The sequence below is a fragment of the Papaver somniferum genome, chromosome 5 (assembly GCF_003573695.1).
Source record: "Papaver somniferum cultivar HN1 chromosome 5, ASM357369v1, whole genome shotgun sequence".
Lineage (NCBI taxonomy): Eukaryota > Viridiplantae > Streptophyta > Magnoliopsida > Ranunculales > Papaveraceae > Papaver > Papaver somniferum.
The window spans coordinates 4,703,957-4,717,867 of NC_039362.1; the positions used below are offsets into that span (position 1 = coordinate 4,703,957).

General features: G+C 34.5%; 1 protein-coding gene across 1 annotated transcript; it reads right to left on the reverse strand.

Moving 5' to 3' along the window:
- Positions 1–192: 192 nt before the first annotated feature.
- LOC113280918 (cleavage stimulation factor subunit 50-like) lies at positions 193–5,841 on the reverse strand. Its single transcript, XM_026529528.1, has 14 exons — positions 5,499–5,841; positions 5,337–5,420; positions 5,117–5,250; positions 4,870–4,942; positions 4,380–4,463; positions 4,217–4,303; positions 3,250–3,320; positions 3,109–3,160; positions 2,954–3,011; positions 2,483–2,583; positions 2,239–2,393; positions 1,406–1,514; positions 824–880; positions 193–742 (listed from the first exon to the last, which is right to left on the reverse strand). Exons 1-14 carry the CDS (start codon positions 5,595–5,597, stop codon positions 587–589), a joined length of 1,320 nt encoding a protein of 439 aa, XP_026385313.1. The 5' UTR covers positions 5,598–5,841; the 3' UTR covers positions 193–586.
- Positions 5,842–13,911: the final 8,070 nt, after the last annotated feature.

The window sequence follows — 13,911 nt, forward strand, 5'->3', positions numbered from 1 at the left end:
TGACTAAAAAATGATATTGACATCTGACTCAGACCAAGTCAGAGGCCAGATCCCCAAGTCAGCAAAAAAACAAACATGATGTACGTTACACGAGGAGATTGGTGCCAAATACAGATTGAGCTTTTTTTTTTCTCTGCTGTTCTGGAGAAGCCAGTTAGAACTAAGAAAAAGATTTAACTTCAAGTAGAGTCTTATAACTAATGAGAGTTAACTGCACAACAGAGGGTCAATTTCTGTTTGGGGTTTACAACAAAACAAGAAAGTAACATCTCATGCAAAAAAAAACATATGCAGCTAAAACAGATTCTATAGAGCATATTTGGATATTGAGACCTACAAGATTACAGATGCAAGCTACAATCTACAACTGCAAACTGACAAACACCTCTAATTGCCCAGTCAAAAGTCACAATTGGCAGACTCTCTATAATCCTGGCTTTTTCGTTCTCTCTATAAGACCACGTTTTCTTCGCTAGTGTTCAGTTTTTACACTGGGATTTTGTTGGAGATAAATGTTCTTCAAATTGAAAAGCCAGACATCCATCTGCATTCTTTGGTTGTATGGCACAGCATTTCTTTCAAGCGCTTAAAGTGTTTCCTTCCAGAATCGAACTGACCTGTCAGTCCCACATGAGATAAAGGCTGACTCAGTTGGTGAATGCTCCAGACAACGTGGTGCGCCAGTGTGGTTAGACGGCCACCTTGCAACTTTCTCAGCAGTTAAAGCGTCCCAGACAACAATCTGCAACTCGTTTACATTGGTTAATTACAACCAGCTATTACCGTAGTTTGAACCCTAAAGGACAAGGAAAAGAGAGAAAACCTCATTGCTCGGTTCATCAATGGATAGTACAAACTCTTCCGTTTCATTGAAAACAGCCTGTATGCAAAACATAATTCAACCTTTTAATACTTAGATAAATAATACTAGGAAAAGGGATCCCCAACGAGTAATCTTCATCATGTAAATAATGCCTTTAAATGGATTAATGAACATAATGACAGAGAGATCTACCAAATTTGCAGTTACTTTTCAGGAGCGGACACACATCATTTATAAATGGGCACAAACGTCTAATATAACAAATCAAAAAAACAAGTATCATAAAAGAATAGCCGAACAACGTGAGAATCAATTGTTAGATACAGCTATTGTTGGGTTACACGGGATATAAAAAGGCCTTGCAAATCAGGATAAAATTCTATTGCTAATCCGGAAAGATAGAAACACATCACAAAAGGATTTAATGCTTGAATCCTAAGTGATAAAAACATGAGGGAAACTATGCAAATATGAAACTAATTCGCGTTCATTACTGTTTCCAATATTAACCTCTAACAAGGTTATTAACAGATCCAAAGGCAAGAATGAAGATACCAGAATGAATCCTAAACTCGTGAGTACCTGGCAGCGCAATTGTGTATGAGTAGCTCCAACGTATTGTTTGACTAGTCTCCCTGTACCAACCTCCCAAAGTTTCACTGCGGAGTCCTTCCCGCAGGAGAGAACAAATCTAGTAAATCAAAGACGCATGGTGAACGTTAGACTAAAACAATAAATACAAGTGAAACAAGTCAGTCAGTCAGTCGCACACCTGTGGAAGAGCAACTTCTATTTATCACACAAGGATAAAAGAATTCACTGATTAAAAACTGATTTTTCCTAGGATATCAGCAAACGATGCACCGGCAGCAAAGAGATTTTCATTGATATAAAATAACAGTGCTCCTGGTGACATCCAGACTGAAACCTAAAAGACTCTTTTGGTAAAAAAATTTAGCAGTAAAACTAAAGCATGGTCAGAAATAAATGCTGTTGCATCAATGCACCAATTTTCATTTGCCTATAATGTCAACTTATGACAGCATGGCATAGCAATCCAAATACACAGTTCAGGGAAATAGGCCCTCCAAGAAAATGTGATTCTAAAAAATAACTGGCCCTTCCTCCACTTAGGAGAAGTACCAGTTCATTAGCATCATTCCACAATTTTTAAGCCAGTCAAAAACACCTAAGTCAAAAACATCATCACTTGAAGAAACATAGAGCATGCAAAAGCCTGTTTTGTATAAAGGATACAGCCAAAAACGCTCCAGCACATATTGAGCTACTCATTAAATACAGTATAATATGACACATGATTAGCAACATGGAGGTATAATAGACTACTCTCTTCTAACAACTGCATGCTTGAGAAATCAACTAATTAGTAATTAGAATATACAGGAGACTCTTACCTTTGGTCCTTGGTGAAACTTGCACTGGTGGCTTCAGCTGACCCATGTGCCCCAACCATGGAGCGCACACATTGTGCGGTTACCCCGTCCCAAATCCTCACAGCACCATCTTTAGAAGCTGTTACATAGGTGCCACCGGTAGATGAATACCTGACCTGCATGACCAAATAATATCTGTGAGCTGAACTGATGCTACAATCCGACTTGGACATTTATATTGAACTCTCAGTTAATGTAAACATGCCTGATTGATTGCGCCATTACCCCCAATTTCTGGTGCATTTGCTGATAGGTAACATTGGAAGGTGTTTATGTCATACAGATGTGGAATTGAATGATCCGTCCCTGGAAACATATCGCATTCTCATCAATGGTCAAAAAATGTTACTCCAATACATGTTGCAGGGTTTAATTCCAGAAGCAGCACTAAACTATGACGTCATGCATATCGGGGTTCTATCTGTGACCCAATGAAAGAGAAATTGCTAGCAGAATTTATAAAACTGCGAAATACCAAGCTAATAAAGCATGTATATTCAATTTACAGACTTCATCTGGCTCAAATGCTTGAAAATATGGCCGCCTACCGATCTCACTCAGTTGATCGGTGGTGTTTCCCTAACAACAATGCCAGGTAGAGTGACGTGTAATTACATTTAGTACATAATATCACCATGAAAACAAAAAAGTAAAAAGTAGAGCAAACAACAAATACCTGCTAAAAGAAATTCCCCTGACGGATGAAAAGATACAGATCTCACATTGTGAGTATCCTGCACAGAAAACCACATATCTACATAAGAACTCAGTAATAAGTCCCACTAGGAGTGTTGAGTACTTAAAGTTAAGAACAAATACTGAAGTGTGAACCTGAATAACTCGATAAGCTCTCTTCGCCGCTGTTTTTGAGAAATCGAAGAACCTGAATTAAAGAAGAAGGAAATAAATTAAAAGCTATGAAATTTCTGAAGGAAAGGTTTATTTATGAGCTCCCAAGCTACTAAATCTTACTTTATAGTGTGATCTTTGGCCCCAGATATTAATATAGTAGATTGAGGATGGAAATCCAAATCATTTACTGGCTGCAGTTCGAACAATGAAGCTTTAGATCAATGGAACGTATAAAGGAAGATAGTGGAGCCCTTTAAGAATAATATACAGAAAACTGAAAGAGCTTAATAGAAACATATTGTAACTGAATCATCAGATGACGAAAGGCATCGTTTAAGCAACATAAATAAATATCAGATCCTAAGAACTGGTATAGCTTAACTGAAGCATAGACAAATCAGATTATAAGGCGACGAAAAGCATCTTGATGCATGTGCCAGACAACCTTGTTCAGTCAGATTTATCACATTCCATTGGGTTTTCCATACAATTCTAATGTACCTTCATATAAAAAAAAACACAATACTTATTGAACAGGATACTTGTTCATTTTAAAACATAGGAAGCGTGTAAAATTACCAACTGAAGAAAGAACATCAACAAGGACCCAACAATTCTAATTGGGGAAAGATACAGATCATGATCAAAGATTCCTGATGTGTGTGCTATCACCAAAAGAAGTAAAACTAGGACCCACAAGATTAAGGGAAAAGAAAGAAACAGATTGCAGTTTCGAGGATGATACTAGGCCAACTATATTTAACATCTAGAAGATAGATCTTTAACATAAGAGTTGATATTCATACTCAATGAACTAGGAAGCCTGCACTTAAAGGGATTTATCCTTATTCTGTTACATAAAATGTTATGTATATGCTTGCTGTCATTACATATGTTTGGTGATTGTTAAGGGACTCTTCGCATGGGACCTGTCACCTTATCAGTATGGACACCAGAGTATTTGCAATCAGAGGAAAAGAAGAACTCCAGAGAAGCAGTCCATGCAGCAAAAAGAAAAACAAAACACAAACAAGGATAGGAAAAAACAACTCGTACAGTAGATGCTTTTTGTAACCCAAAGACTTACCTGCAAATGATCATAGAATGTCCTTATTACGGGTCGCACCGGACCATCTCTTGTATCTGGCAACATCATTTGCTTGATTTTTGAAATCTACAAGAAATTCTGGTATGTATGAAATTCAAACCATCCATAACAAGATGATGTTGTATCTAAGAGAATAACTGACCTCAAATAGCTTAATTGACGTGTCAGCACTTCCAGTTGCAACATATCGTCCATCAGGACTAAATCTTGCACATCTGGCAACATTCTACAAGATATAACCAGGAAAAGTCACCGCAGTAATTCTTTTTTTATGATATGATAGTGGCAAGTGTTAACTATGTTAGACAGTATATACACAACATATTTGTTATCTGCTCACATTCCATGATAACTGATCTGCATGTTAAACGTAAACCACTTGCTAGAAAAAACACCTAATCAAATGAGTTCACAAGAGTCAAAGATCAATATTATACAATAACTAACCAGTTGACATCCCATTTTCTACACAGTTTGTTCAGTTGCTTATATTTCCAGGTTCTCCTGTTGTTATGCTATGATAGTTAATATACTAAGTTGTAAGTCTCCAATTCTGCTCCATAAGTTGGCAAATGTAAAAGGAAAATTTGTTGAACATATATCTTGCATTGATGCCCAAATGGTATATGTACCTTATGCTCTGAAACATGTCTAGTTTCGTGTTTTGGGAAACTCTTGGAAGCCCCTTTTGTATCCTGCACAGCACTGGTGTTGACAACGAAATTGATCATTAGCAGTAATGGTGTCAAAATTTAGTACACTAGTTGGACAAAAAATGGCTGTGACAGAAGAAATGGAGTCTTGGGCTCTAGGAAGCCAGCTACAAAAGCAGCCCCAAACGAGCAATGAGAAGAATGTGATTGAAATGGATTACCTTACCTGAAATCAACAGAAGTAATACGAGGTGGGGGGACCAATCCATATCCAGCAGGTATAGCTGCTGAACCATAATCAAAGAGAGCAGCTGCAGGAGCAACTCCCCTGAATGCCTCATCCCTTTCCACTGCAAGTCCCTGTACACAACTTTAGAACAAATCCAGGGAAATGAAATATGAGAACAATTTCATTTTTTCGAAGTGGAAAAGATTAAAAATGGAACCTTTGCTACAAGCTCGATAAGCTTGTTTGGAGGTGATTCCACATTCAATGGTGTCATTGTAGCCGAAGCAACCGCTATGGCAGCCTGTGAATTCAGATACTCGATCAATCAATCAATCAAATTGAAAATTCAGTGGGTTCTTTAAACAAACAGTACTAGTACCTGATTGAGGTTGTTGTCGCGAAGATGTGCAACGATCAAGTCATTAACCTGACGAAGCAACTTCCCGTCTTGCAAAATCTGTTCTAAACTTGTCTCCATTTGGAATTACCAATAAGAAATCTAAAACCCTAATTCAATCTGCTCCTGTTATTTATTTAAACCCTACTGATTCATTTGGTTGTTTTTACTTGGAATTTGAACTAAATTGACATCCATAAATCTAGACGAGAAACTGCTACCACCACCGTTAATGATTTTGATACAGGCACCCACCCGCCGCATCCAGTTTGTAAGAAGGGGATGGAGTGAGTCTTTGAAACATCAATTACCCCGTAGTTGAGGCATATTCCTATGTACATGGCATATCAAGTGGTTTGCAATTTTTGCATCCATTACGAGTATATATGCCAAAGTGACAAACATAAGTGGCAAATATTACACTTATTCATACGTGATAGAATCTCTAGCGATTGCTCGATAGTCTTAATTATGTTCGATGGTAATCACAGGGGCGACGATGATCTTTCCAACGTCAGCGATCTCTTTAAGAGTCTCTTAACCGTGGAGTGTTGGAGTGCCCATATACAAGATTGTGCATTAAAACATGTAAGAACTCCAAGTTAGGACAAAACATCCAAACATAAGCTCAAAATAAGCTCCTTCTCCTTGATGCACAGGCCCAGGCCCAACAACCAACAACAAAAATCGAATCCAAGGTTATTTCAAAAAAAAAAATCGAAAGAAAAAGGTTTTGAATAAAAAGGCAAAGCCAAGTACAAGAGTTTCCTTGATTACTGAAAAGATCTAAAGCAGAGTACTGAACAAACATAGTTACAGACTCTAACTCATGTGCAACACTAACTCCGATTGATGCAAGACTTGATTGCAACCCAGAAATTTGAAAGTTTCCATATCACATGTCCATATGACAATAGTTTGCTTAACCAGATAAATAATCTCCTTCTCGGTTTTGTCTAGCTCCATGCACCCTTCTATTATGCTCGTTCCAGATTGTACAAATTATGACATAGTGAATGATTCCCCAAACCTCCTTGCATCTTCCTTTGAGCACATTCCAATTCCAAGCTTTGAAGAGATTGATAACCGTAGCAGTTATTTCAATATTTTGCTAATATCTTTTTTTTTTTATTTCAGAAGTGAGTGATTTTTGGCTCGTTCGTCGTTTCATTCTCTAGATTGATTGGTGGAATGTAATAGAAAAGGAGACCAACGAGATAAAGGTAGCTAATCCTAGGTTTAGACACGCAATTTTGCAGCATTTTCAAACAGCAACAATGAAGATGAGCTTGTGTTTCTACCTTAATTTGAGAGTCATTTCCTTCCTTTTGGATGGCTCAACCTAACAAGAGACCTAAAATAAAAAACAAACATAAGAATGTGATTTAAAAGAAATCTCGCAAATAAAGGTATGGATTCAGCGCTACGATATAATAAATCATACACTTATCGTTTCACATTTATTGTAGAAAATCATCTTTCTTACAGTATCTTAAAGCATAACTCTTTAGATTTGTAATAATTTGCATTGGGTTTCATTTTTGTTTTAATAGTGTTGACCATGAATGTAAAATTTATGTACTAGACAGTTATTGGCTGAGACAAACAAAGAGATGAAATGAGAAATAAGTTTTTCTTCTAGGTTTGCTTACGGAAAAGAAACTGTAAGGGTGGAACTTTTCTTTCAACTGAATTTTTTTTAAGTTTCATTCGTTTGTTCCACCGAGAAACGCTCTAAAATACAAAAATTTAAATAAAAATAAAAATCGACCAATGAAAATTCATTACAAACTTGATAGGTTTGATTGCAACTTTTCTTCTTCAACCAAAGAGGCAGCAGAAACAAATATCCAAACAAATGCAAAATCAAGCTTGCAACAAATAAATTTTTTTTTTTTTTCTAGTTCATTTAACAACATATTTTTCATTTTCAATATCATATGTGAGAAAAAAATTACGGTTGTAACTTTTATCATCTATCAAAAAATCGAAAGCGCAATCTAAAATATCTTGACGATATATTTTTTTTAAAAAGATATCAATAGCTTGCTTTTGATAGGAAGTGCTTCTGAGAAGCACTTATGGACTTCTCAGAAGTACTTCTAGAAGTCATAAAGTCTGAGAAGTTAGTTTGTCAAGCTTACATCAAAAAAGAAAAAAAGTTCATCAAGCTTTAACCAAGAACAATTATCCTTAATGGTTGGTTTTGAGATTTTTTGTTGGATGTTTGTTTTTATATGCGATTGAGTTCATATTTATATGATTTTCATCAATAAGCTTAATAAATTTCATTCAATCATGAAAAAAGAAAAGAAATTGTTCTATCACTTTACTCGGATTAATGAAGAACAAAAAAATGGGGTTATGGGAAAGATGACCACTACAGGAATAATAAAATTGACGATATGATCTAATAATACTTCTAAGTAGAAGATAAAAGTTCAATCGAAAATCTAGACTGGATCGAACGAAAGATTTGATTAAGATGAAGTAAAACATGGAGTAAATATTAGGTCTAAACGCAATAACGAATGATGAATCAACTGATTGGACAAAAGATTTTGATGAACTCGGATATTGTTTACACTGATTCGTGGAAAGAAAATTGATTACAGAAGAAAATAAGTAATGGGTTTGTCAGTAGAAAAAAGAGAGAAAAAATCAAAAAAGAAAGGGAAAAAAACATGTTTCTATTAATACTGAGAAGTCGTTTCCTCATAAATAGAGAAAAAAGTTTCAGCTCCAAAAATAAGTTACTTCTTAACTTTAAAAAGTTGTTTCTAAATCTGGTTCGCAAACTTACTTCTTGTTTTTTGAATTAAAAAAGCAAAAAAGTTATTTTTTGAAAGCTATCCAAACACCTTATAAAACATGACAATCTGTAAATTGATTAAATCATATGGTTATTTGCAAACTCTGGAATATAAAATGATTTTATTTTTCCAAATTATAGGTAAATAATTTTTTTAGAATGTTTAAATAATATTTTGAAGATTTGATTCCCTCAAGATGGTCGAGTGTTTATTCCCTCAAGATGATACCTCCATTTTGTTTTCTTTATTAGATTAATTGTTCGTGATTCAAATCCTCTAGCTTTGTCCCAAAGTGTTCGAGTGGGTCTTACATAATATTACGGTTGTTATTACTTATTATTGTTGCGTGTAACAACTAAAACAAGAACACACCTGATATCTATCATATGTGGTATTGTTGGAATTTACACACACAAAGCGGGATTTCATAAAATATTATTATAATTTATTTGTTTTAGGCTTTTCGTTGGATATATCATTTGTGTTTCGATCCTTTACAAACATATCAGAACAACTTTTTCCTGAATTGTAGACAAGATCATTAGGATACTAAGTGCATAAAACTAAATATGATCTATAAATCTTCATTTGCATCTTACGACCAAAAGTCTGAGTTTCTTGGAAGAAGATAATAAAAATAGCTACAATTTTCAATTATATAGGCTTAAGAAACCTAAAACAAATAAGATGGCTCAAGTTTGAGTTGTTTATTAGCTTTTAACTTTCTTTTTTTCCTCAAAAAATGAGAAGAAACAAACATCTCTCTTTTTTATAGCACAACTTTAAATTATATATTTTTCTATTTATCACCTTTATTATAAGAAGGAGGGGCTTGGATCAATGGAGTGGAAAACCCTGACTCAACTCAATGATTCCTGTAAATGATGAACGATTTAATATTTTTTTAGACCAAAACACTCTTTAAACACATGTAACTACTAATACTTATAAAAAATTAAAACCCAATTTCAATTATGATTCATCACCAAAATTGTATTTTCTACAAAGGTACGACGGTGATGGGTGAATATTGAAGGTTGGGAACTATTTTCTAAGCTAATAGAATCTAATGAAATATTTAAAAAAAAAAAATTTCAAAGAACCCCAAGTTTGTTGGAAACCATCTCAAGTACCCAAACGAAAAAATCAGTCAATAAAACCTTGGTTCTTCCATACCAGTAGAAGAGAAATGAAACATTCGCTTTCACAATACAAAACGTGAACACCAAATTTCTCCACCGTGTAAACTATCATGATTTTATTTATCTTATTGGCTGGCTTCAAAAAGAAGAGATACCATATTTAGTAGTAATTTTAATTCAAGGCTGTCATCTGAAACTGATAATAAACATCCACATATCTTGTGGCTTCTTATTTAGCTCTCAAGTTGCTTGTTTTCCATACTGATAATAAACATACATATATTTTAATTTAGTCAATATTCACTCAGATAAGCAACATTGAGTGAATTTTGTTAACAAAGTGATATTATATTAACAATGCATAAACTTCTGTAAACATAAATGCAAATAAGAACTATGTACCTCCTGTAATAGGTATTTAGCGGCCATGGAAACATTGTTATAATAACAGATACCCATTGGGTTATTATGCTCTGTGTGATGCCCAAGTTGGCTCACAATTGATGTCGTACAAGTAAGATCCTCTGCTACCTTCCTTGCAGCCTATTACGAAAAATAAGTTAGATTCATACAAAGTTCATTAACGAAAAGAGAATTACATTAATGAACCACCAGGAAAGAGTACTGCGGTTTACTATCAATTAAAGATACAAAATTTACCTCCACTACAGATCCAGCAGCAACTAATGCTGCCTCAGAGGTGAACTTGTTAAAGTAAACACTTTTTTTAGCTTTCATGCATCTTTCTGGTCTCTTTGTTTTCTTCTAACAACGGATTGTTCATGAAGTTCACATGCGACTGTGAATGGACCTTTAAGATCCAGTCATCTGTGGCTTTTCGTGTCTGGATTATGGAGCACCTAAAAATGAAAATGGATCCTTCGATCATTTATGGACTTCTAACATACATGTTATACTTTTTTTTAGAGTGATTCTTCACCACAATGATGTATAACTAAAGGCATCCAATATTAAAAGCATAATAAACATCAAACTTTGCGATACAATTTTCAATTTTTATCGTACCTTAATTTAAAATTTAATGTTGTTTTACCCGCGGCTCTAAGTAGTATTGAGGAGTATCCTCCAAATTGTGATTTTATGTAAATCAAAAATATTAAAGACTTAGATGGATTTGGTAAAGAATCTTAGTTACAATTATGTTGTGAAAAAATATTAAATACCCTAGAGCGAAAAATCATGTGCATAGGAAACAACAACGAGGAGGATGAAATGTGGTATTATCAAATAAGATATACGCAATGCAGGATGTTTTTCTGTAAACTTTTGCAGGGTCCAAATTAGAACAAAGATGTACTCTTGAAAAACTCTAATTTTGCATCACTTCAACGGTAAAACTAAAAAACGACAATTAAATTTGTACAAGATACTAAACTAACAATTAAAAGTTGATGGAATAATTATGCAGTGACAACACTCACGGGTAAGCAAGAAGTTAGTCATGATATAGTCTCTTTAGTCTTTAGTCATTATTATCTAGTTTTCGGTCTTTTACATGTAAAATCATCACCAAAATAGATTTGAATACTAAACTATTACCTCTCTAGATTCGTTTGTGGTATAGTCTTTAGTCATTAATTTCCTCTCTAACAAAAACTTTAGCATTTACAGAAGAAAAAAAATGACTTCTTCTACTGTTTCTCGCAATTGCTTTGCAGCATTGGCATCATAACTGGTTGGTTCTCGTTCGCTCTGGAAGAAGAGGCATCTAATTTTCACGTTCGCCGGTGTAAACGAGAAAAATTTTCTTCCATGGTTTTTTTTAAAAAACAAATCTCGTTCACCCTGGATAACGCGATATGTTGGTTTTTCATTTTCAATGAGATTTCAAAATAATCCATGGAGCTCTTTACTGAATGGTTAAAATCAAACTTTTTTGCCCCCATTTTTCTGCAAGATATTTTTGCTTAATAGGTATTCTCTAAATTGAAGCTCTTAAGAAACCCTTACTGATTATAAGTAGAACTTAACCTTAAAGAGTTGACATGATGAACTTATATGGTATAATAGTGGAACATGATAATTAAAATCATCTGATGACAAGATAAACCTTGAACAACACCTGAAGATGATTTGGTTGAAAGTTTTCAATTAAATTTAAAAAAAAATATTTATAGGGTTTGATCGTCAGTATTGAAGTTGGGAGGAAGAAGATGAAAATGTTCTTAGAAGGAATCATGTAATATGTTGGTGTGATACTCAATTAGATGAGTTTTTTTTTTGATTTCTCCACACCCTTGATCCAAAACACCTCTTCATATAAAAAAAGTGTTATTTGAAAACTAATGGGACACCAAATACACCCAAATTTTTCGTTCGACAACCTTTATAGACAAAAATTAATACAACAGCAAGTAGATCAACTGAATGATCCTTGACAATTTGTATATAGAGTTTCAACCTCTACCCAATCAGTATGTGTATAGATACAGAGTCTGTGAACCTGATTGTTAAGCAAAGTACTTGGACGATCTCAAAAATCAATATCCAAGATCAATAAAGTCGTATCCAAACAATCCAATCGGAATTCTACCAACTGATTAAACTTGTTATCTATCTTTCAAGATACAAATTATACAAGAAACAAGTCTCGTAATCGATTACAATTAAGTAGACGTATCTACTTAGATTGAACACGTACATACCTGTGTAACTAAAATTATAAAAATAAATAGTATATTGCAGAAAAGGAAAAATACAAGACACGAGAAATTTTGTTGACGAGGTAACCACAATAATTTAAAAACCCCGGACCTCGTCCATATTTGAACGCCAAACTGTATTAAGCCACTACAAACACTAACATACTATAAGATTTCAGAATGGAATATAGTTGAGACCGAACCCACCCTCCAAGCGGTTCAGTTACAATCGCACTTCTTACGTATCTTGAACCTCGCAAGGATCTACGCAATTGATTCCCTTAGCTAACGTCATTTACATCTTGAGAGTTGCTTCATCCTAAGTTAATACTTTTACCAATCTTCCTCTAATAGATAAGCCTATTTGAATTTTCATTTAGATCAAAGATCAAGGTGGGAAATCTGTTTGCAATAGACAAAGCTAGCAGACTCACAATCCGGAACACTTATACTCACTTAGATGAGAATATGGATCTTTTTACCACCTCTGAAGAACAATCTTCAAAATATCAATTAAGACAAGTTTTCAGATATCTGTCTTGAGGAATCACAAAGTGTGAGACGAAAATAACTTTGCGATTACTATCTATCTTGCCTGAAAGAGATTAAGAAAACCTCAATAACAGAAAAGCAAAATCAGGATACACGAACTATCAAGGTAAAGATAGTTAGACCCGGCTTCAAGAATCCCCAAAGTGAAGTCTTTTAGTCATAGACCTTGTTAGAGCATAGCTTGGTTGAACCCACCAAACGTTGGTATGTCAAGTTTGGTTGTCATATTTTAGTATCAAAACTCATATAGAGTTGCTTGATTAAATACTAAAGTCAACTTCGTTTAGGTTAGACTGGAAAGTCTAGGAATGTTGAGATATACAAGTATTACTCTGAAGACCTAAAGAATGAGAAGAAGTAACGACTATAATGACGACATCATCCTTCCACTTAAGATAATATTGAATTGATCTTGTTACCATTCCTAACGTATCTTTCAAGTCGTGTTATATTGAAAACATAACATGAGAAGCTGTATATATTGTATATAATACTCTATTGGTGAGACTTGGTCATAATAGTATGATCAAAGTGTCAAGAAAAACATATTACGAAGTATAAACGCTTATCTTTTGGAACTTCGTAAATACGACATCGACATAATCTATTGTATATATTTATTGGATTATGTGTGTATTATATAGATGTGATTTCATCCTAGGAAACTATGTATCTTTACATGAGTTTAAGGAAGTAGATGTATGAACTTGTTTTCACAATCGAAAGGGAAATCATGATTGGTCTTGCTATTCTTTGAATATCTTTTGGATGACCAATGGAAGATGACTTTGGTAGAACCTATCTTAACTTTGCTGAGACTTGAGATATAATTGGTCATAGCCTATATAGTATAGCTAGTTTTAATTGGTCATGAGCTACATTGTAAATCAAGGTACAATCGATCATAAGCTATATTGGAATGCAAGTTGTAACCGGACATAAGTTACTTTGGGAACCAAGGTATAACCGGTCACAAGATGAACTGGGAAGTTAGTTGTGATCGATCACAAGCTACCTTTGGGAAGCAAGTTGTGACCGATCACAAGCTAACTCGGGAAGAAAGGTGTAACGGGACACAAACTACTTTGTGAGCAAGGTGTAATCGATTACAGCATGTATTGGGAATCATGTTATAATCGGTCACAACATATTTTGGAGTGATGGTTTAATCGGTTCCATGTACAACACCAATAACCATGGTTCACATATATCTTCATGGTGTGTG